Source organism: Budorcas taxicolor, chromosome 5 (genome assembly GCF_023091745.1).
Source record: "Budorcas taxicolor isolate Tak-1 chromosome 5, Takin1.1, whole genome shotgun sequence".
Lineage (NCBI taxonomy): Eukaryota > Metazoa > Chordata > Mammalia > Artiodactyla > Bovidae > Budorcas > Budorcas taxicolor.
Genome location: NC_068914.1, coordinates 74,286,702 through 74,312,074, shown reverse-complemented (window position 1 = coordinate 74,312,074; position 25,373 = coordinate 74,286,702). Strand labels below are relative to the sequence as shown.

Sequence of the window (25,373 nt, the reverse complement as noted above, 5' to 3'; positions counted from 1 at the left end):
GGTGGTAGGCGGATTCTTTACCACTGAGCCACAGGGGAAGCCCTCCATAGAGGCTTTTAAAAATTATCTGTGTACCTGGCCTGTTGGGGCTAGCTGGTGGTACTGTAAGGAAATTGATTGTTCTTTTCCCTGAGCTAATTATGATATGAAACAGTTGTCAATTAACATCTCTAAGCCAAGATGTTGCTTTGGTTATTTATCTTTGGTGCTACTTCAAAGATCCTTTTGCTCCCTTGCTAGGTTTGACATTTTGTTATTGGTTTTGATGTTTATTGTGAAAGCCTTTGTCAGCCCTGAAATCATAAGCCAAGAAGTACTCCAATTCTGTTTTAAACAGGCATATGAGAAAAAGGAAGATTGTATCAACTCTGATTTTCTGTCACATCAGAAGGGTAAATACAGTGTCTAAACATTAATTTCTTTTTTTGCACCTGTGTCTCTACTATTCCATTCAGATAGACAGTTGAAGGTCTACTCTCAGCCTGGTTTATTTTAATAGCTGAAATAGTAGAGGGTGACCCAGCTTCTGCCTTTTTTGATTGAGTCCACTGCCTTGCTGTAAAAAACAATAAACTATTACAGTGGTAACAAATTAGAAGTATGTACAAATAACAAGAGGGAAAGAGAAGTAGTGACCAAGACAAAGTTAGGTGTCCAAGGTTTGTAAACACTGTAAGGAGTTTTGGTACATTTTTTAAAACAAAGAAGTTGAGATCAGTAACTGCATAATTACTAGGTGGCAGAGTAAAGTTAATTTTTGTCTGTTATACCATAGTTGACTTTTAATTGTTGGAATTCCTCTTCAATTTAGCTGTAAAGTACCAATATTAGTACTTTCTTCTTCTCTTTTTTTTTTTTTTAGATTTATTTTTGGCTGTTCTGAGACTTGGTTGCTGTACACAGGCTTTTTCTAGTTGCGGTGAGTGGGGCCTGTTATTCGCTGTGGTGCGAGGGCGTCTCATCGCAGTGGCTTTGGCAGTTGCGGCCTGCAGGCTCTAGAGCATGGGCTCAGTAGTTGTGGGGCATGGGTTTAGTTGCCCCTTGGCTTGTGGGACCCTCCTGGACTAGGGAATGAACCCAAGTCTGTTGGATTGGCAAATGGATTCTTCACCTCTGGTGCCACCTGGGAAGCCCTGAAACTTCAAACTTAATTATTTCTGACCCTGTCTACCCCAAGCCTGCAGGCATGGTTGTGTTATGCTGACGTGCGTGCTTAGTTGTGTCTGACTCTGCACCCCCATGGACTGTAGCCCACCAGGCTCGTCTATGGACTTCTCCGGGCAAGAATACTGGCATGCGTTGCTATTTCCAGTTTGTTTGGCTGTATTGGGTCTTACCTGCGCCACACAGGATCTTTCACTGAAGCACACAGCACACTAAGGGAAAAAAACAAGCTTTATCAGAGAAAAAGAAAACTGGTCAGCTTTAGTCTTGGCTCTGGGTTGGTGGAAAGAGGGGTCTTATATTAACCACAAATTCTCTTTGATGCAAGGTGGGGCTGAAATTCCCACTACTTGTTGTTCTCTAAAAACCCGTATTGAAAACTTTAAGTCATGGGAACTCCCCCTGTGGTCCAGTGGCTAAGACTCCATGATCCCAATACAGGGGCCTTGGGTTTGATCCCTGGTCAGATGACTAGCTTCCACTTGGCACAGCTAAGACCCAGCACAGCCAGATAGATTTTAAAGAAAAATTTAAGTGATACCAGATTGATAGTCTTACTGTGTAGTCATCCAACAGAAAGAAAACAAATCCTCTCCTGAAGAGCGCATTTTAAACAACCTTTAAAATTCCCACAAATAAAGTTTCAAGGAAAACAAGTGTGTGGAACAAAATCATAAAACACATAAGTCTTAATGAACATGGTTTAGCAGTGAAAAAAACAGATCTCAGCAGAAACTCAAACCCTTTGATTTTGGATATTACACATACTGGAATTATCAGATACAGGCTATATGATTAGAATGTTTGAAAGAAGGAAGCTACTGGAAATTCCCTGGTGGTCCAGTGATTAGGACTCTGAGCTTTCACTGCAGCAGGCCCGGTTCAATCTGGTTGTGGTGGGATGGCCAGAAGAAGAAGAAAGGTACTGAAAGGATTGGAGGAGAAGATGGCCACCCACTCCATCATTCTTGTCCGGAAAATTCCATGGACGGAGGAGATAGCTACAGTCCATGGGATTGCAAAGAATTGGACACAACTGAGCAACTGAGTGCACACACACACTGAAAGGATGATCAAAAAACAAAACATTGATCAGATAGATTTGAGGAAAGAACCAAAAGGAACTTCTGAAATGAAAATGTAGAAAGAACTTAGAGACTGACTGTACAAGTTGGATGCATCTTAGAAACGACTGAAGAGAGAATCGATGAACTGGAAGCAAGGTCTCAAATTGCTCAGAATATAATCTCTCAGGAAGACCAAGATGTGGAAACTAAGAAAGAAAAATTGATACAAAGAGAGGTGGGATACAGGGTCAGAAGGTATCGAATATTTTCTTGGCATTCCAGGGAAGTAATAGAGAAGTTGGTGGAGAGCAAATTTGAAAAGGTAAATGACTGAATGTTTTACAGAACTGATGAAAGATGCATCAGATTTCAGAGAGTTCAGTGAACTCCAAGTAGAATAATAAAGAATTGCACACTTAGGCTTACGATTGCAAAGCACCATTGACAAGGGTTAAGCTCCAGAGTTAAAAGAGAGATTAGGAATGACAGCTAGACTAGTGACTGAATTCTGTCACTGGTCCAAATAGAAGGCAGTGGGGCAGTGGCTAAGACTCCATGCTCCCAATACAGGGGCCCTGGGTTCGATCCCTAGTCTTTAATGTGCTGAAGAGGAATTATGTGCCTAGAGAGATTTCTGTATACAGCAAAAGTAGAAGATAGAAATAAAGGTGTTTTTTGAGAAACCACAACTGGAGAGTTTACTAAAAAAAAAAAGTTATGAATGATGTTCTTGGGGAAGAAGGAAAATGATCCAGAAGAAACGTCTGAAATGCAAAAAAAGAATGATGGTCAAAGATAATTGGTCAAAATTTATAGAAATTTAAATAAACATTGAGTATATGTTACATATATGCAGGCACAAAGGGCACAAAATTATCTTTGATGATAATGTGCTAGCAGAGGATTCCCCATTGACATTTATGCTCTGATTTGAAAAATCCTTAATGGATGTAATAAATCTTTTTCAGTTTCATATTTTTTATGACTTAGACTTAAGGCAACATTTTTTTTTAAATTATTTTTTAATTGAAGAATAATTGCTTTACAGAATTTTGTTGTTTGCTGTCAGATATCAACAAGGCAACATATTAGTGAATGCTTTGATTTTTTTTTAATTTTAATTTTTTATTTGCTCCAGGTCTTAGTTGAGGCACTTGGGATCTTTGATCCTCATTGCAGCATGTGGGGTCTTTAGTTGTGGCATGTAGAGTCTAGCTCCCCAACCAGGGATTGAACTCAGGCCCCTGCACTAGGAGCACAGAGCCTTAACCACCAGAGAAGTCCCATGAATAATTTACTAATGAAATGCTTTATGGAGGAAAAATACCCCTGATCTAGGTTTTGTAGCGGAGCGTGTTTCCTCCTAGTCCATGTCCACATGTTTATTTGATTTTTTACAACTGTAATAATCTGTGACTTGTAATCATTGTAGGTTAATACAGACTCCATACTTAATAACTCTGTGTAGCTTTAGTTGGATATATTATTTCTCATATAATAGGATAACATGTAAGAGGGAAATATCAGTACTTACAGATTGTCTTAAGAAGTCAGTGAGTTCATAGATGTGTTCAGTATAGCACCTGGCCCAGACAATTGCTTAACATGTTTGCTTTTGTTACTGTGGTGGAGATGTTTTTTCTATGCCATTGTGTGAAATCACTTTCCATTTTGATATTTTTCACAATTTATCAATACAGTATTTGATGTGTCATGGTTTAATAGATAGCAATTTTTTGTGATGTGTTAATACCCCCCTTTAGATTTAATAAATGTGGCAGTGTATCTTTACAGCTTTGTTGAGGTGTTTCTTTTTTATTTATTGTTTGTTTGTTTTATTTATTTTTGACTGTTCTTGAGTTTTCATTGCTGCGCAGACTTCAGTTGTGTAAGAGGGAGCTAGTCTCTAGCTGCAGTGCCCTGGCTTTGCATTGCAGTGCTTGTCTTGTTGCAGAGCACTGGCTTCAGGGCTTGTGGGCTCAGTAGTTGCAGCTCCCGTGCTCGAGAGCACAGGCTCAGTAGTCGTGGCCCTTGGGCTTAGTTGCTCCTCAGCGTGGGATCTTCCCAGATCAGGAGTCAAACCTGTGTCTCCTGCCTTGGCAGGCAGATTCTTTACCACTGAACCACCAGGGAAGCTCTGTGGGGTTTTTTTTTGACATCACCACATGGCTTGGGGGATGTCAGTTCCCTGACCAGGGATTGAACCTCGGCCCTGGCAGTGAACGAAATGTGCCAAGTTCTAACCACTAGACTGCCAGGGGATTCCCTCTTTATAACTTTGAGTGGTTGTATAACTCACTTTATCTAGTGAGTGTGTTTTAATTTCCTGTTTTGCTCCTTTGTTTGACTTTGAGTTATTTACATTTCTTGGCTCTTATAAATAATACTAGGATGTGGGAAGCTAAGTTGCACCATTTTATAGTCTTCAGTAAAATAATGAGTTTGGAAATTTTATGCCAAGGTAGGAATTATTTTTAAGTGCTTTGCTAATCTAATAAGCATAAAATGGTACTTTATTTTCCTATTTGTGTGCATTTGTGAGGTTTTTTTAGAATTTTATTTTCCTAGTCTTTATTTTCATTTTGTTGTTGTTATTGCAGTTTTGTATTATTCTGTAGTCAACCATTCTCCTGTGATTTGTATTTGCTTCTTTAAAGCTAATTTTCTATGACATAATAATTTACATTTATGTAAATAGTTAACTTTGAACATACCTCACAGTTATTTTGATTAATGCATTAGTGTTTGTGTAGTATTCTTTTGAGGGTGAGACAGCCAAATTACTTTTATTCAAAATCAACATGCTTCGTAAAAAAGAATATGGAGTATTTATACATATCAGTTGCTTTTCATTGTTAATATTCAGCTCTTAAGGAACTCTTCTTCGTCTTTAGGCAGCCCTCTTTGTTTGGCTGCATTGGGTCTCGGCTGCGCCACGCGAGGTCTTCCACGGCAGCGCTCACACTCTAGCTGCGGCTTGTGGGCTCTCAGGTTGTGGCCCGAGGCTTAGTTGCCCCATGGCATGTGGGATCCCAGTTCCCCCATCAGGGATCGAACCCCTATTCCCTACATTGCATGGTGGATTCTTAACCATTGGACCACCAAGGAAGTCTCTAAGGAATTCTTACCTCAATGCATGGTTGAGAAAATTGAGTTAGGAACTTTCCCCACAATCACACAATCGTTAATGTTAGCGCTGGGTTTTGAATATGTGATTCTAGAGCCTCAGCTCTTGATTGTAGTTATCTGTAGTTGTTACCTATTTTGCTTTACTAAAGCTGCAGCCGTTCTATTAGTTAAGGGTATTTCTAGTGGATACATGGCTTCGCTACTGTATATTTTTCATGTACAGGTTTTATTCATGAAATGAATTTTTTACTCTTATTGTATTTATCAAGATTTAAGAGTTTTATTTTTCTGAGAACCATAGTCTTTATTATTTGCCATTTTGGAGGGTAGGGACATAATTGGTATTTTCAGAATCGAGTGAAAGGAGGGGAGGGTAAGTAAGTATGTATTAATAGGTAAATTTTCTTCTGTCAGAATGCTTAACACGAAATTAAATGTTCCCATGGCAGGAAGGCTAGGCTGTCACAAACTCTTCATGGTTCTTTTCTGCCATCAGTCAGAAATTAAGCTATACTTAAAATTCCCAAATCACATTCAATCCCTTCTGCTCCAAAGGCTAAGTGGTGAGAGGCTACTGCCCTGGTGAATGCAGAAAGGGGGTGTATTGTCTGTAGAGAATTTTAAAATAATAATAAAATTGACTAAAAGCCAGATGTTTATATACAGTTCTAAACAGTGTCAGTGGTAAAATAATGTCCACTAACACCAACATTTCAAGGCCCAGCCCTGTTCCCAAGATACAAATGAACCTTGACATGGAAAAAGGCATTGTGTCTGGGCATTCTCCTTTTTTCCAGATTGAATTTCAGTTGATATCTGAAAGGAGTCCAAAAATACATGCAAGCTGTGGAGTATAATTAAACGATGTTTCATTGGTTCATACATTCAAGTTATGTTAGCCATGTTAGTTGCAAAGTGTGGAAACTCACTCAAAGTGAAAAATCAGTTTATTAGATTCAGGGGTACTGGGGAATTTCATGGTACATAATTACAGGAAGTATAGTTAGGCCTGTCAGAAGCTGAGTCTTCTCAGCAACTCTCTCTGAAGCTCTTCAATTCTTCTATCCAGAGTTCTGCTTTGGTTGGTTATGTTTTGGTGTTGGTAATACTTAAAAGCTGTTTTCACACCTCTACCTAAACCACATGAGTCAAGGTCAGTTGTAAGAACTCTAAGTAGACAGAATTTATGACAGTGTCCTGTAAATGGCTCAGTGTGTGCCAATTATTTTTTTATGAAAATCAAATCCCCAGTATCTGCAGGTCATAAAGCTTCCTTGCTGTACCTTCTGGTACTTGCCATCCAGGAGAGGGGCCTACAGTTGAGAAGACAAAAGTAACTTTCTGGAAAAGGAGTGAATTCTGTGGAGGATCATTAGTGTACTTGAGAAGGATCAGCCCTGTGGTTTGGTTGAATGCGATGAGAGAAATGTATTTGTGCATCCTGCTTCCTCTCCTTCCACCTCTTGAATACTCTTCTCTCTCACCCCTCGCCCCATGATCCATTTCTGCTTTGTGTGTGTGTGAGAGAGAGAGAGATTAGGTGATGTATGCAAATGATCACTTTAGATGGTAACATGTTAAATAATTGTTTTAGACATTAAGAATATACTTAAGGGACAGATGGAATAGTGCATTCTGATGTAAGGCAGAATGCTGGTTTTGACTTGGAAAAGAGTTTCCACTTATAGAATCATTCAGACTTGAAGGTCTCTGTCACAAGTTAGATGGCAATAAAAATTTACTCTGAAAAATTGCTCTTGATAGTGCAAATGGCCAAGATAATGTGCATAGTTTTAACTATAATATTTGCAAGTAAGTTGGGGTAAAGCAGTATATCTATATTAATAGTATTTTATGGAGACGTTTTTATTGTACAGGTAGCTAAAATTTATATATAAACATTTCAAATTCATCTGCTTAAAAGGTTTATAGTTCAAGTTGAGCCAAAAACTTTAAAATATTGTTTATTTAATCTAAATTTGTAATTTTAATGCACTAACTTTTAAAATTTACAAATGAATCCTATGATTATTTAGCAGGTGACATCTAAAGGAACTGGTTTAAATCCTAATGCCAAAGTATGGCAAGAAATACCTCCGGGAAATACTGATGCTACGCCAGTAGCTCATGAAACTGAAAGCTCTTGGCATGAAACAGCAGCTACATCAGGATCTCTTCCTGAGGGTAAGTCCTAAATATTTCATCAGAATGCATCACAGTTTGGCTAAACATTTGACCAACCAGTTTATAGAACTTTGGGGTACCTCCTTTGATTATTTGATAAGATATATTTATAAATGTTTAACATGTAGTTTGTATACCATTCTCATCTATATCCAGTATGAATAGATTGTCACTAATTTCAGAGAGCAGCTGTATCTTTGGGTTCAGTTTTTAACCCGTGTATAATATCGTATTTTTAAATTAGTTTTGATCTACCATCATTGACAGGGCTGTTTACTCACTATCTGATCTTGGGCAGATGATTTAACCTTTCCATGCCTGTTGCCTTCATCTGTAAAACATTGGCAATAATAGTTTGGCATTGGATTTTCTGAGAACTAAGTAAATAATGTATGTGAAGCTGTCATATACATAGATAGTACTGTGTAAGTTTGGGCTGTTTTTTAAAATTTATTTATTTATTTGGCTGCATGTGGGCTCTAGAGTGTGCAGGTTTCAGTAGTTAAGGCAAGTGGGATGTGGGATCCCGTGTGGGATCTTTTTGGACCAGGGATCGAACCCATGTCCCCTGCATTGGCAGGCAGGTTCTTAACCACTGGACCACCAGGGAAGTCCTTACGCTATTTTTAATCCCTTTTTTTTTTTTTTAACTTTATTTGGCTGCACTGGGTCTTAGTTGCCACATATGGGATCTTTAGTTTCAGCATGTGGGATTTAGTTCACTGACCAGGGATTGAACCTGGGCCCCCTACATTGGGAGTACAGAGTATTAACCACTGGACCACCAGGGAAGCCCCAGTTGTTAATCATTTTAGCTTATTTGTAATGGTCAAGCTTACGTCCTGTCGAAGACAGTTCTTACTTAAAGCCATATGGACATTTTCCCATTTGATAGAATTCTTTGAAATCTTGTTATAGAAGACAAGTGCCTGGAGTACCTAAAGATAGGATTTTAAAGAATTACTATTTACTTTCAGTATGTTTTTTTTTTAATACAGGTAATAGAGAACTTGCAGATGATATGTGTAAGGAATATGAAGTAATGTATTCATCTTGTGAAACCACAAGAAATATTACAGGCATTGAAGAATCAACTGATGGAATGATTTTGGGGCCAGAAGATCTGAATTATCAAATATATGATGTTTCTGGTAAACTTTGATTTTATTGGTAAAATGAGAATGCAGTGTGCTAGTCTTTTCCCCCTTCCAGTCTCTTTGTCATTGTTCTAGTAAATAGTAGCATTGATCAGTCTATTTTATTATTTCAAAAGTTTATATTAATGGGATATTAGGCAATTTTTACAAATGGTCAAACATGAATATTATAATTTAAAAATATATTTATTTTAAAGATCTTATTGAAAGAAAGTGTGAAGTTAACGATGAAAGGAAAAAAACAGTCAACATAGTTAAAAGAGACCTAAATTACAATCTTTCAGAGAGTCCAAGTTTCCTGGTCTATTAGTGGGACTTGACAGAACTTGTCAATGCAAGCTCTGTCAATTTTCCCGTCACTTTTGTCAAGGAGAAATGCATTTTAAATGGGATTAATTTTGAGATTGTGTGTTGTTTGTGTATGTGTATGGGATTAATTTTGAGAAAAGGGTTGTGTTAAATCATAGTTCTGTTGTAGTTCAACTTGTGAGATAATCGTTTTTTTCCTGCTCCACATTCATTTGTTGGCATAGGTTAGTAGTTGCTTGGATTTAAAATGGATGAAATTTAAAGGAAACTAAAAATAGACCATAGACCCTGATTACCTAACTTTGTTTTTCTAATTTCCAAACAGTCTCTTTGGAAAATAAGTGAAATAGGGAGTAGGCATTTCTATCACTGCTTAGTTGCTGACTTGGTTTAGTTGAGTTTAGTTTAGTTGCTGACTTAGTTTAATTCAGTTGTTCAGTCATGTCTGACTCTTTGCAACCTCATGGACTGTAGCACTCCAGGCTTCTCTGTCTATCACTAACTCCTGGAGCCTGCTCAAACTCATGTCCTTTAAGTCAGTATGCCATCCAACCATCTCATCCTCTGTAGTCCCCTTCTCCTCCTGCCTTCAATCTTTCCCAGCATCAGGGTCTTTTCAAATGAGTCAGTTCTTTGCATCAGGTGGACAAAGTATTAGAACTTCAACTTCAGCATCAGTCCTTCCAATGAATATTCAGGACTGATTTCCTTTACTGATTTGCTAACATTAGTCAGCAAATTTGGAAAACTCAGCAGTGGTCACAGGACTGGAAAAGGTCAGTTTTCATTCCAGTCCCAAAGAAAGGAAATGCTGAAGAATGCTCCAACTATCCTGCAATTGCACTCATCTCACACTCTAGCAAAGTAATGCTCAAAAATTCTCCAAGCCAGGCTTCAACAGTACATGAACCGTGAAATTCTAGATGTTCAAGCTGGATTTAGAAAAGGCAGAGGAACCAGAGATCAAATTGCCAACATCTGTTGGATCATCAAAAAAGCAAGAGAGTTCCAGAAAAATATCTACTTCTGCTTTATTGACTATGCCAAACCACTGTATGGATCACAACAAACTGTGGAAAATTCTTTAGGAGATGAGAATAGCAGACCACCTGACCTGCCTCCTGAGAAATCTGTATGCAGGTCAAGAAGCAACAGTTAGAACTGGACATGGAGCAACAGACTGGTTCCACATAGGGAAAGGAGTATGTTAAGGCTGTATATTTTCACCCTGCTTATTTAACTTATATGTTAATAAGCAGAGTACATCATGAGAAATGCTGGATTGGATGAAGCACAAGCTGGAATCAAGATTGCCAGGAGAAATATCAATAACCTCAGATATGCAGATGACACCATCCTTATGGCAGAAAGCGAAGAGGAACTAAAAAGCCTCTTGATGAAAGTGAAAGAGGAGAGTGAAAAAGTTGGCTTAAAGTTCAACATCCAGAAAACTAAGATCATGGCATCTGGTTCCATCACTTCATGGCAAATAGATGGGGAAACTGGAAATAGTGTTAGACGTTAATTTTCTGGGCTCCAAAATCACTGCAGATGGTGACTGCAGCCATGAAATTAAAAGACATTTGCTCCTTGGAAGAAAAGTTATGACCAACCTAGACAGCATATTAAAAAGTAGAGACATTACTTTGGCAACAAAGGTCCGTCTAGTCAAAGCCATGATTTTTCCAGTAGTCACAGCATATTAAAAAGTAGAGACATTACTTTGCCAGCAAAGGTCTGTCTAGTCAAAGCCATGGTTTTTCCAGTAGTCATGTATGTATGTATGTGAGAGTTGGAACTGTAAACAAAGCTGAGCACAGAAGAATTGATGCTTTTGAACTGTGATGTTGGAGAAGACTCTTGAGAGTCCCTTGGACAGCAAGGTGATCCAACAAGTTCATCCTAAAGGAAATCAGTCCTGAATATTCATTGGAAGGACTGATGCTGAGCTGAAACTCCAATACTTTGGCCACCTGATGTGAAGAACTGACTCATTTGAAAAGACCCTGATGCTGGGAAAGGTTGAGAGCAGGAGGAGAAGGGGACGACAGAGGATCAGATGGTTGGATGGCATCACCGACTCAGTGAACATGAGGTTGAGGAGGCTCCAGGAGTTGGTGATGGACAGGGAAGGCTGGTGTGCTGCAGTCTGTGGAGTTGCAAAGGGTTGGACATGACTGAACAACTGAACGGAACTGAACATTAGTCAAGGTCTGTAAACCTTTGTCCTCAGTTTGTTATAAATACCTGAATTAGATTTCTCAGGTCAGCCTGCTTGAAAGTTGATTCCTCAAGTAAAACGGGGTGGTATTTCTATATAATAAGGAAAGATTGGTTAGGTTTTACTCCCTCATGTTGTAAAATACTTAACCACTGGCTACATTTTGAACATAGAGTTGGTTTAAATGAAGTGGCAACCAGTTGAATTTTTAAAGGTTTGCTATAATGATACTGAAAGCTTAAGCATTTTGGTGGATGAATTTTGTGTTAGAAGAGTTGCATATACTACATGGAAATAGAATGCTTTTTATTTTTAATGAAATTAGTATCTAATAACACTTCGAGTCTTGCATATAAGACAAAGTAGTGGTAAAATCATGCACAAAATGTATGTTTACATATATCCTATTATCTGTGTATTTAAAGGAAATTAGCCTACTTAATCATTAGTGCTTTTAAAAAAGAGGACATATCATATGATTTTAGCAGGTGGTGTTTTGTATAAGAATCTAATAAGAACTGATGGTTTTCCAGGCTTTAGTCCTGAAAAATCATGTTCTGGGTTTAAATAATAGAAAGCATAGAGGGCTGTTAAGAGAGTTGGTCCAATCCTTTGGACATTTGAATGCTTTAAATATTCCTAGGAAGATACAGTGCTCTAAAATTAAGCAATGAAAAGAATATAAAAAGATAGAAGTAGGTTTTTTTTTTCCTTAAAGTATAGTTGATTTATAGTGTTACTAATTTCTGCTGTACAGCAAAATACATATATAAATATATGTTCTTTTTTATATTCTTTTCCATTATGTTTTATCAGAGAATATTGAATATAATTCCCTGTGCTGTACAGTAGGACCTTGTTTATCCATTCTTTATATAATAGTTTGCATCTACTAACCCCAAACTCCCAATCCATCTCTCTTCCCCCAACACATACACCTTGGGTAACACAAGTCTATTGAGAGAGAAATTTAAGGAGTGTGACTCACATCAGGTTTACTACCAGTAATATAAATGTGGAGCCATATATATATATATATATATCCCACTTTGTGTAGTTCCTGTCTTCAAATTTAGATTACTATTACTTTAGTTCTTTGAGTTTTCATTAAAGGAATAAGTAGTTATCACATTTTTTAAGTATTGATGACTGTGCTTTACAAAGTGGTATTCAGGTGCTTTTAGTGTTACTGATGATTTGTTAATTGCTTGATAAAATATATAATTTTAAAACTGAAATGAAATCTGTCTAAACAAACAAGAATAGAAAAGTTGAAAGAATTTATTAGACCATGTGTATCTGAATTCTAAAAAAGAGTGAAAAAACAGTTTTCTGGTGATTTTAATTTGTGCATACTTTGTGGCTTATTCTTAAAACAGCAATATGTAGTTTACTACCTGTGGTAATTAGGAGTTAACTTTTTCTCTCTTGTTTTCTACCATCAGGAGAAAGCAACTCAGCGATTTCTACAGAAGAACTAAAAGAGTGTTTAAAGAAACAATTAGAATTCTGTTTCTCACGGTACATTATCATTTTTTGATTGACATTCTCTTCTTTTGAATTGTTTGATTGATATATGTAAAATAACAATGAAATATTAGACTGGTACAAACTTAATTGGTTTCAGATCATGAATTTTAAATCATTATAGCAAGACTCAAACACATGTTTATTAATCAAAATAGGAACCATTACGATCAACACTTTTTTTGCCAACGAGAATTAAGTTTATTTAGTCCTGTAGTGTAAAAATTTGTGCTTCGGGATTTGAGAAACTCTTGGAAAGCATTTTCTCCTTCCTGCTGGTTGTAGAAGCATTTTCGCTGCAAAAAGTTTTCTAGATGCTTAAGAAGTGGTAGTGAGTTGGCAAGAATCAGGTGAATATGGTGGATGAGGCAAAACTTTGTAGCCCATTTCATTCAACTTTTTAAGGGTTGGTTGTGCAATGTACAGTCAGGTGTTGTGGAAAAGAATTGGGCCCTTTCTGTCGACTAGTGCCGGCTGCAGGAGTTCTGCAGTTTTGGTTCATCTCGTAGATTTACTGAGCATATTTCTCAGATGTAATGGTTTCACTGGGGTTCAGAAAGCTGTAGTGGATCAGACTGGCAGCAGATAACGACACAGTGATCATGACTTTTTTTTTAGTGCAAGTTTGGTGCTGCTTCTCGGTCCAGCCACTGAACTGGTGGTCACCAGTTGTCATATAAAGTCCACTTTTCATCACATGTCACAATCTGATCGAGAAATGATTCATTATTGCCTACAGTAAGAGAAGATGACCCTTCGAAATGACAATTATTTTGATTTTTGGTCAGCTCATGAGGCACCCACTTAATGAGGTTTTTCACCTTTCCAATTTGCTTCAAGTGCTGAACGGCTGTAGAATGGTCAATGTTGAGTTCTTTGGCAACTTCTTGTGTAGTTGTAAGAGGATCAGCTTCGATGATTGCTGTCAGTTGGTTATTGTCAACTTCAGATGGCTGGCCATTGCCTTCCTTGTCTTCAAGGCTCTCTTCTTCATTGCAAAACTTTGTGAACCACCATTGCACTGTACGTTCATCAGCAATTCCTAGGCCAAATGTGTTGTTGATGTTGCGAGTTGTCTCCACTGCTTTACAACCCATTTTGAACCCAAGAAAATGTGTTGAGTTTGCATTTTGTCTAACGTCGTTTCCATAGTCTAAAAAAAGTATAAAATACATGGCAAATAATAAGTCATTAGCAAGAAAATATAAAGCAAGAAATGTGCATTAAAATGATGTATAACATAACCACATTTAAGAATGTATTCCAATATCAAATGGCAGAGTTCATCAGTGTAAAACCACAATTACTTTTGCACCAACCTAATAGAATGGAAAAATGGTTTTTTAAATTTCCTTTGGTAATGTATTTTGGTATCATTCTTCAGTGTATTTCTTAACTAGGTTTAAAGATGTAGTCTCCAACTGTATATGTAAAGGATCTATTCCTTTGGAGAAGGAAATGGCAACCCACTCCAGTGTTCTCGCCTGGAGAATCCTAGGGATGGGGGAGCTTGGTGGGCTGCTGTCTATGGGATCGCACTGAGTCGGACACGACTGAAGTGACTTAGCAGTTGGACATTTTTCCTATAATCATATTCATTTTTAGGGTTCTTAAGTTATCTCTTAATTATAGTTGTAGTAGTTTGCTCTTACAACATTTGATCATGGAGTTCTTTTTTTAATGACTTAATAAGATTGTTTGATAAGATGGGTATAGAATTTTTCTCTTTTTATTTATAGGGGTATAGAATTTATATTGCCAATTATTTCTTGGGAAAGGCAAACATTTTAAGATGTCTTATTTACAGATAATTCAGAATTATGTAGGTATATTTATAGCTTAGATGTATAAAATTTCAATTTGTAGAACTTTCCCTTCCAGAAGAGATAGAAGTTGGATATTCTTGGAATGTAATGTCTTCTGTTTTCAGAGGAGGACTAGTAAACCAGTTTTTTAAGCTAGCAACCTGGATTTTGTTAGACTTGTTTATTTCTTTATATAGAATACATATTAACTTGGGTTTAATTGATTCATCTTGAATATCTCCCTTTTCTTCTCCATTTTATTCTTTGCCTTGGTAGTCTAGTATAGGCCCTAGTTCTATAAAAGACCTGTGGCTTTTCTCTAGTCATTTGCTCCTGTGATGCAATTCATATTGTGTAACATACTTACTGTAGTTATTTTAAAATCTTTGCCTACTAACTGGATCATTTTGCCTATATTTCTTGAGTTTTTTTCCCTCTTAATTCTCTATTCACAACTTCTGCCCTTTTTGCATGTCTTACGCATTTTGATTATAATTTGGACACTACATATGCTGGCCACACCATATAAAAAGAAATTACAAGCTGCAAGTGCCATAATTTTTCTCTCTAGACAAGGTTTGAGCTTTCTTCTGGTTGGCAGTAGCAGATTGATTTCTTTAATCTAGTCAGGAATTGAGCTGAGTCAGGGCTGAGCAGCCATTTTAAATACACTTGTTCTACCTCTGATTTATCTCTGTTCTTTTGTCATGACCCTCTTAGGCTTTTGATTTGGAAACGCAGTTTTCTGTCAGCTCAGTCCTGAAACACCAAGGGCGTTTTGGTTCCATTGTTCAGAGGTTTGAGATGAGCTCTTTAGCCTCTTACTCTGTACAGCTTCAAAATCTGGCAGATGTCTTATCAAGAAGACCTATCTTAGGTTTGATGCTAGGTTCCTTCTTCCACTGGGACTGCCACAGGACCACAAAGATTCTACTCTGCTTCTTCAGCCTGGCTCCCAGCCTCGCATCTTCCTCCTTAGAACTCAATAAATGTCATATGGAGGAAAATTAGCTGTGCAAATGCCTGAGATAAAGCTCTTCTAGTTGCCTTCTGGTCCAGGATCTGTACATATCCTCGGAAAAGAAACATCATCTTCCTGGAATTTCATTTTGTCCTTGTAGCTTCCGCAGCTCTCCTTTATCACCAAAAGCATGACTTTTTGGTAATCTACCCAAGCTTTTTTAGTTGTTGCAACATGAGCTGTAGCTTATCATGATCTGCCACATTCTACTCAGAACTACAAAACAGTTCAAACTGGCTGGGCATTTGAGATTTGTAGCTCAGCAAACTTGCCACTGAGACATACTAGATTTAGTCATGAACATATTAAGTATTAGGTCCTATCTCTTCATGGCAAATAGATGGGGGAAAAGTGGAAACAGTGTCAGATTTCATTTTCTTGGGTTCCAAAATCAATGCAGATGGTGACCGCATTCATGAAATTAGAAGACGCTTGCTCCTTGGAAGAAAAGCTGTGACAAATCCAGATAGTGTATTTAAAAGCAAGAGACATCATTTTGCCCACAGTGGTCCGAAAAAGCTGTAGTTTTTCCTGAGTCATGTACGTATGTGAGAGTTGGACCATAAAGAAGGCTGAGCAGTGAAGAATTGATGCTTTTGAACTGGTGCTGAAGAATACTCTTGAGAATCCCTTGGACAGCAAGGAGATCAAACCAGTCTATGCTAAAGGAAATCAACACTGAACATTCATTGGAAGGACTGGTGCTGAAGCTCCAATACTTTGGCCACCTGATCGGAACAGCCGAATTCATTGGAAAAGACGCTGATGCTGGGAAAGATTGAGGGCAAGAGGAGAAGGGGATGACAGAGGATAAGATGGTTGGATGGCATCACTGATTCAGAGGACATGAGTTTGAGGAAGTTCCGGGAGATAGTGAAGGACAGGGAAGACTGGAGTGCTGCAGTTCATGGAGTCACAGAGTCAGACACAACTGAGTGACTGAATGATATTAGGTATTAGTCGTAATCCTAGGTGTTATATATCTATTAATTTGACTTAACTTCTGCAAGGTACGTTTCTTTAAGGGTATGCCATTCTGTTTTATAAGAATAGACCTGCTGAAAGTCTCAGTCGATTTAGAATACAATCTTTTAGTTGTACTCATGTTTACAGTAGCCTTGTTTTCAGGTTCTTAAGGAATAAGACAGTATGTTCTAATGTCCTTTGTTTTGTGCTGAAGTGAATTTGTCACTGTTATCCTCTGTATTCTTTTTCCCCCCAAGACAAATAACCGCTATTTGTTGACAGTTGTAACCTTAAAGTGATTAATACTCTATTTTAGTATAACTTTTTAATATATTAATTTATTAAATAATAAAATGCTTTTATTTTATATTTATTAATTAAAATTTTAATGTTTATTTGATTATTTTGGTTTGTGTGTGTCTTTGTTGCTGCACATGGACCTTCTTTAGTTGCGGCAGGTGGGGGCTGTTCTTTGTCGCACTGAGTGGCTTTCCCATTGTGGTGCCTTCTCTTGTTGTGAAGCACAGGCTCTGGAGCACAGGCTTCAGTAGTGACAGCACTCGGGCTCAGTAGTTGTGGTTGCACTGGCTTAGTTGCTCCACAGCATGTGGGATCTTTGCAGACCAGGGATCGAACCCATGTCCCCTGCATTAGCAAGCAGGTTCTTATCCACTGTACCACCAGGGAAGTCCAATTTTAGTACAATTTGAATGTAAAGGCCTTGACCCTACTCTGCCAGGCACTAAGTCTTGTCAGGTGTCACTAGTGGTGAAAGAACCCGAATACTAATGTGGGAGACTTAAGAGACCGATTCCTGGGTTGGGAAGATCCCCTGGAGGAAGGCTTGCCAACCCACTCTAGTATTCTTGCCTGGAGAATCCCCTTGGGCTGAGGAGCCTGGTGGGCTGCAGTCCAAACAGTTGCAAAGAATGGGCTTCCTTACTAGCTCAGCTGGTAAAGAATCTGCCTGCAATGCAAGAGACCCTAGTTCGATTCCTGGGTCAGGAAGATCCCCTGGAGAAGGGATAGGCTACCCACTGCAGTATTCTTGGGCTTCCCTGGTGGCCCTGATGGTAAAGAATTCACCTGCAATGTGGAATGGATAAAAGTAGAGCTGAGTAAGCAAGGGAGGAGTTGAAACAGGAGTGCTTGTGTGGTTTTAGTTTTAAATAGGGTGGTCATTGAGACGATTTTTAAGCAAAGATTTCTAGCTATCTATAACCATACTGTTTGAAAGATTTAATGTAAATTATAAGACAATTTGATTCTCCTTCAGTTTGTTGTTAAACAGGATTTTATGTATAAGAATGTGTTTTCCTTTTTTAAAAATGTATGAGACGGAATCTTTTGTCTTAATTTAAAATGATTTAAATTTGTTATTTTAGCTTTATTATTTAAATTTAAAAGTCAAATGTACCTATTGAAAATGAAAAACATTAAAAAATTTAAAGTCCCTCATGATCCAACTCATGGCTTACACTATATTCTCCATATACATGTTCTAACATCAGTGATAAAGTATGATGGAACAAAACTGTATGTAATATTTTGTGATACACTTTAAGCCTTTTTGCATATCAGTATAATTTGATAAACTCCCTTGTTCAAAACTGTTGGACCCAGTGTATTTAGGGATCCAGAAACTTGCCAGAAGTTGTTAAAATGTATCTGTTGCATATTATGTATTTTCAAAGTTTACCTTGTTATTTCTAATAGTATAATTTTGTTTTCCTAGATTTAGTGATAAAAGTAAATAAGGCATCTCTTTTCTTTAGGTGCTTTTTAAAGTTTGTTTTATAGGACTGTACTTCTCTTATTCCTTTCAGAGAAAATTTGTCAAAGGATCTTTACCTGATATCTCAAATGGACAGTGATCAGTTCATCCCAATTTGGACAGTTGCTAACATGGAAGAAATTAAAAAACTGACCACAGACCCTGACTTAATTCTTGAAGTTTTGAGATGTATGTAAATCATACCTTTTACTTTACTTTTAAAATCAAAAATTAAATATTCTTTTGATTTCTGATTGTATAGAAAATTGTTTTTAACTCCATGTTTTTTGTTATTCTGTGCTAATAATTTTTCTGTTTTTATTGACTGATACATATCTATATCAATTCTGTACCTTGGTTGTTCATCTTGATACCCATTTACTCAAGTATAAGCAATTAAACCTCAGGTTTTTTGGCTGTTAAAATGCTTTATGTATTGTTATCCCACCCTCTAAAGCAATGTGTTTCTTGAAAACAGTAAGAAGTAAACTTCATGGCATAACCTGATAGACACACTACATATACAGAACTGAAATGTTAAGTATGTTATTTAGTACTGAATGCTTGAAATGAGTTCATTTCTTTTATTCTGAATTTGTTTTCACAACCTGTTAGAGAGTTGTGACCTCCAGTTTAACAAATGCTGCTCTAAAGTTTGGTAAAGAGTTTATATTTTTAGATTGAGGTTTAAGAATTTTTGGTGGTAATTATGTCTTACATCAGCATTTCTTGGTAACCTCTCTTTTATGGGTTTTGTTAACTACTTGAGTAAAGACAGATCTTCACTTTTATATGAAATTTGTTTGAGATGATTAAAAGTTAAACACAGAAAGTCCAGTAATAGTTTTACATAGGAGTAGGGATTTCCATTCTCAGAGGATAAAGATATTTATTAAATCTCTGATCACTTGGAAAGATAATTTCTTAAAATGACCCAGTCTTGTCAGCATTTAAAGAATTGGCCAAGAGACAGAATCTCCTACCTCCAAGGGCTGAGACCTAGGATTTATAAACAAGCCTTCCTTAACAACTGCTTTTATTCTCTCTACTTGCTTGTGCAGGGAGATGTGGAATATTATCCTTTGAAGGTATTGGAAATAAAAGTTTTGGCTTGTGGTACTACCTTTATTCAGTATTACTCAAAAGCAGCATCTAAAAGATGGCTTCTGGGTCTCTGTAGTAGTAAGTAAGAGTAAATATGTTAAAATCACAGAAAGTTTGTAATGATTTCTATATAATTCTTGGTTTAAGTGCTTCTCAGACTTAAAGAAGAATTTCTTCACATGTCAAAGCTTGTTACACTTCCCAGAGTAGTGTTTGGCTAGTGTACGTACTTTGACTTGACTTGAATTCAGTAATTGTATATAGGGAAATACCTTATGAGAAATCATTACCAAATACTCTATGAAGGCTTCTTTTCAACTCCAAGTGACAGAGCAAGTACTCTGAATATTTATTCAGTGATTAACATTGGACGGTGTTCTTTGCATATCAATCTCAAGGTATTTTATCGTAACTGTAATCTTTGAATCTACCACTTAATTTTTTAAAGATGTTAGCCTCTGCTGATTCATTTAGTTGGAAATTGAAATGAATAGTTTTTTAATGGAATTATAATATCACTATTTTTCACCTTTGAATGAAATTTTTTCTAAATTTCAGCTTCTCCCATGGTGCAAGTTGATGAGAAGGGTGAGAAAGTGAGACCAAGTCATAAGCGTTGTATTGTGATTCTTAGAGAGATTCCTGAAACAACACCAATAGAGGTAAATCATTAGCATTGTTTGAGCTAAATATTCTTTCCTGTTTAAATTGGAGGAGGTAAAGAGGCAAGGCTTGTCACTGCTGTCATGTCAGTTACTGTGAATAGGGTGAACACTGACTTGCTTTGTAAATTCTGAAATACTGAAAGAATGGCACACAAGGAGGAAAATGATAGAATTCTGTGTTCTTAGAAGGCTAAATTTGACTATTGCAGTGATACTCATTCTCCATTAATTTAATTGAATGCCAGTTAAAATATAAATAGGCTCTTTTGGAGCTTGATGATTAAACTGAAAGGATTACTTTAGGAATGAAAAATTTGAGTAAGGATTAATGATTTAGGACTGGTTAGCAAAATAATAAAGCTGCAATCAAATCATAAAGATAGTATGGTACAGGTAGAAGGGTAAAATAATATTTTAATGAGACAGTAAATCCAGAAATGGGGAGTTACCTGGTGGCCTCGTGGTTAGGATTCAGAGCTTTCATTGCCGTGACCTGGGTTCAATCTCTGGTTAGGGAACTGAGGTCCCGCAAGCCATGTAGCTCGGCGAAATGAAATTAATTTAATAAAAATCGAAATAAAATTTTAAAAGCATTCAATAGTGTTCTATTTTGAAAAAATATAGAAATAGATCCTTTTATGTAACAACATAGTATAATAACATTTATTTAATAATCAGATTTTACCAACTCTCATGTACTATAGTTATTTAAAGCCTAAGGTTTTTTGTTTTGATTTACAAATAAAGTAACTGAGCCTTGGAATGGTTAGATAACACATGGACTGTTTTAAGTTACAGAGTCTGGATTCAAACTTAATCATCCTATTTCCAAAACCCATGTTGTTTAAGCCATGAAGCTTCACACCGAGTTGTCATGTTAAGGATAAATTAGAGATGAGGAAGGTTAATCAGTAACTGATATGGTAATTGATTAACCATTTTAAAAAGAATTTTTAGACCCTTGTCACCTATTTGACACATACGTAAGTAGTTAATCTTTTTGCCTGGAGTCATTCAGTATTAAATTTCCAAAAGGATGATTTCCTAAACTTAGAAGCAGTGAGAGAAATTAGAAAAGAACCTGTCACTGGATAGATCTTGGATTTTAAATTATTAATTATGTGTCAGAAGTAACAAATTGAATGGAAAATTGCAGAAAGGAAGAATATTTGCAATATTAGGAAAAAATTTCAAGTGTATGAGCCAGAAACTGCCTGGATTTGGATTCCAGCATTTTTATTTACTAGCTCTGTGACCTGGGATAAGTTACTTAATCTCTTTTTGTGTTTGCCACAGTTTTCTCATCTATTAAATGGAATAATGCATGGGTGCTGTGTCACTTTGGTCCTGTCCAACTCTTTGCCACCCTATGGATGGTAGCCTGCCAGGCTCCTCTGTCCATGAGATTCTACAGGAAACAATGCTGGAGTGGGTAGCCATTCCCTTCTCGAGGCGATCTTCTGTCTCCTGCATTGGCAGGCACATTGTTTACCACTAGTGCCACCTGGGAAGCCAAATGGGATCATTTGTTGTTGTTGTTTAGTCGCTCAGTCGTGGCTGACTCTTTGCTACCCCGTCGACAGCAAGCAGCATGCCAGGCTTCCCTGTCCTTCACCATCTCCCAGAGCTTGCTCAGGTTCATGTCCTTTGAGTTAGTGATGCCATCCAGCCATCTTGTCCTCTGTCGTCCCCTTCTCCTCCTGCTATCAGTCTTTCCCAGCATCAGAGTCTTTTCCAATGAGTCGGCTCTTTGCATCAGCTGGCCGCAGTATTGAAGCTCCAGCTTCAGCATCAGTCCTGCCAATGAATATTCAGGACTGATTTCCCTTAGGATTGACTGGTTTGATCTTGCATTCTAAGGGACTCTCAAGAGTCTTCTCCAACACCACAGTTCAAAAGCATCAATTCTTCGGTGCTCAGCTTTCTTTATGGTCCATACACGACTACTGGAAAACAATAGCTTTGATTGTATGGACCTTTGTTGGCAAAGTAATGTCTCTGCTTTTTAATAATGTTGTCTAGGTTTGTCACAGTTTTTCTTCCAAGGAGCAAACGCCTTTTAATTTCATGGCTGCAATCAACCATCCACAGTAATTTTGGAGCCCACGAAAATAAAATCTGTCACTGTTTCCATTGTTTCCCCATCTATTTGCCATGAAGTGATGGAACCAGATGCTTTGATCTTCGTCTTTTGAATGTTGAATTTTAAGCCAGCTTTTGCGCTCTCATCTTTCACCTTCATCAGGAGGCTCTTTAGTCCCTCTTCACTTTCTTCCATAAGAGTGATGCCATCTGCATATCTGAAGTTATTGATATTTCTCCTGGCAATCTTGATTCCAGCTTGTGCTTCATCTATCTAGTCAGACGTTTCGCATAATGTACTCTGCATATAAGTTAAATAGTCAGGGTGACATTATATAGCCTTGATGTATGCCTTTTCCAATTTTGAACCAATCCATTGTTCCATGTCCAGTTCTAGCTGTTGCTTCTTGTCCTGCAGACAGGTTTCTCAGAAGGCAGGTAAGGTGGTCTGGAATTCCCACCTCTTTTAAGAATTTTGCAGTTTATTGTGATCCACACAGTCAAAGGCTTTAGTGTAGTCATTGAAGCAGAAGTAGATGTTTTTCTTTCTTTTTCTGTGATCCAGTGAATGTTGGCAATTTGATCTCTGGTTTCTCTGCCTTTTCTAAATCCAACTCTTAAATCTGGAAGTTTCTCAGTTCACATATTGTTGAAGCCTAGCTTGAAGGATTTTGAGCATTACCTTTCTAGCATGTAAAATGAGTGCAGTTATGCAGTGGTTTGAACATTTTTTGGCATTGCTGTTCTTTGGGATTGGAATGGAAAGTGACTTTTTGCAATCATGTGGTCATTACTGAGTTTTCAAATTTGCTGGGATATTGAGTGCAGCACTTTGGCAGCATCTTTTAGGATTTGAAATAGTTCAACTGGAATTCCATCACCTCCACTAGCTTTGTTCATAGTGATGCTTCCTAAGGCTCAAACTTCACACTCCAGGATGTCTGGTTCTAGGTGAGTGATCACATCATCAGGGTTATCTGGGTCATTAAGATCTTTTTTGTATAGTTCTGTATATTCTTGCCACCTCTTAATATCTTCTGCTTTTATTAAGTCCATACCATTTCTGTCCTTTATTGTGCCCATCTTTGCAGGAAATGTTCCCTTGGTATCTCTGATTTTCTTAAAGAGATCCCTAGTCTTCCCCATTCTATTGTTTTCCTCTACTTTTCATTGTTCACTTAGGAAGGCTTTCTTATCTCTCTCTGCTATTCTTTGAAACCCTGCATTCAGAGTTCCAAATGGGATAGTAGTAACAAATGAAATTGTGAGAATTGAGTTATTATATAAAGAGCTTTGAGCAATACTAGGTACATTAGCCATTGTTATTATTTCTGTAGTTATTATAACTCATTCTGCATACATAGAGTGCTTATACAGATGAAAAACAGCAGATAAAGAAAGCAACACACTATTCATTTTTTAAAAAAGTAAAGGAAGTACAGATGACTAAAATAGCCAGAGAGGGTTGATCTTGGCAATAGTCTCTAAAATTCAAATTAAATTGAGGAGATTTGGATGGTGACCTGAAAGACTGTTGTCAGGTGGAATAAATTTTGATTTGTTTATATCCAGACTTCTTATACTTGGGAAAGTAAATCTATGAATATTATTCTTTCTAAAGAATGATAAAAGGATAAAAAATAATGGATTATATTAAGATTTAACTAAATTCATTATACTATTTGAAGGAACTGGAAATATCTGAAGAGTATTGATAGATTTTTGAAGGTAGAAATCAATGGGTGTCAGTCTAATAAAATCTGTCACTGCTTCCACTTTTTCTTCATCTGTTTGCCATGAAGTGATGGGACTGGATGCCATTATCTTCATTTTTCGAATGTTGAATTTTAAGCCAGCTTTTTCACTCTCCTCTTTGACCTTCATCGACAGGATCTTTAGTTCCTCTTTACTTTCTTCCAGTAGAGTGGTATCATCTGCATATCTGAGGTTGTTTATAATTCTCCTGGCAATCTCCATTCAAAGGCTTTAGCGTAGTCAATGAAGCAAAAGTAGATGTTTTTCTGGAATTCCCTTGCTTTCTGTATTATCTGGTGTATGTTGTCAGTTTGATGGGGTTCCTCTTCCTTTTCTAAATCTAGCTTGTACATCTGGAAGTTCTCAGTTCATATATGCTAAAGCCTAGGTTAAAGGATTTTGAGTATAACCTTACTAGCATGCAAGATGAGCACAGTTGTATGGTAGTTTGTACATACTTTGACACTGACCTTCTTTGAGGTTGGAATGAAAACTGACCTTTTCCAGTCCTATAGCCAGCGCTGTTTTCCAAATTTGTTGACTTATGGAGTGCAGCACTTTAGCAGCAGCATCTTTTAGGATTTGAAATAGCTCAGCTTGAATTCCAACACCTTCACTAGCCTTATTTGTAGTAATGCTTTCTAAGGCCCACTTGACTTCACATCCCAGGATAAGGGACTCTAGGTGAGTAACCAGACCATTGTGGTTATTATGTTCATTAAGACCTTTGTTGTATAGTTCTGTGTATTCTTGTCACCTCTTTTTAATCTCTTTGACTTCTGTTAGATCCTTACCATTTTTGTCCTTTATCGTGCCCATCCTTTCATGAAATGTTCTTTTATATCTCCAGTTTTCTTGAAGAGATCTCTAGTCTTTCCCATTCTGTTGTTTTCCTCTACTTCTTCGCACTGTTAACTTAAGGCCTTCTTATCTCTCCTTTCTGTTCTCTGAAACTGTGTTCAGTTGGGTAAGTTTCCCTTTCTCTCTTGATTTTTGCTTCTATTCTTGGGCTCCAAAATCACTGCAGATGGTGACTTCAGCCATGAAATTAAAAGATGCTTACTCCTTGGAAGAAAAGTTATGACCAACCTAGACAGCATATTAAAAAGCAGAAACATTACTTGGCCAACAAAGGCCCGTCTAGTCAAAGCTATGGTTTTTCCAGTAGTCATGTATGGATGTGAGAGTTGGAATTATAAACAAAGCTGAGCACAGAAGAATTGATGGTTTTGAACTGTGGTGTTGGAGAAGACTCTTGAGAGCCCCTTGGACAGACGGAGATCCAACCAGTCCATCCTAAAGAAAATCAGTCTTGAATATTCATTGGAAGATCTGACACTGAAGCTGAAACTCTAATACTTTGGCCACCTGATGCGAAGAACTGACTCATTTGAAAAGACCCTGATGCTGGGAAGGATTGAGGGTGGGCGAAAAAGGAGACGA

The 25,373-nt window shown here is 37.3% G+C and overlaps 1 protein-coding gene across 1 annotated transcript in view; it reads left to right on the top strand.

Moving 5' to 3' along the window:
• LARP4 (La ribonucleoprotein 4) overlaps positions 1 to 25,373 on the top strand; it is a 66,095-nt gene that overhangs the window by 14,627 nt on the left and 26,095 nt on the right. The window contains exons 2-6 of the mRNA XM_052639769.1: positions 7,397 to 7,544; positions 8,543 to 8,695; positions 12,677 to 12,752; positions 18,377 to 18,513; positions 19,987 to 20,090. Of these exons, the coding sequence (XP_052495729.1) occupies positions 7,397 to 7,544; positions 8,543 to 8,695; positions 12,677 to 12,752; positions 18,377 to 18,513; positions 19,987 to 20,090 (618 nt within the window). The remainder of the gene's footprint in view (positions 1 to 7,396; positions 7,545 to 8,542; positions 8,696 to 12,676; positions 12,753 to 18,376; positions 18,514 to 19,986; positions 20,091 to 25,373) is intronic.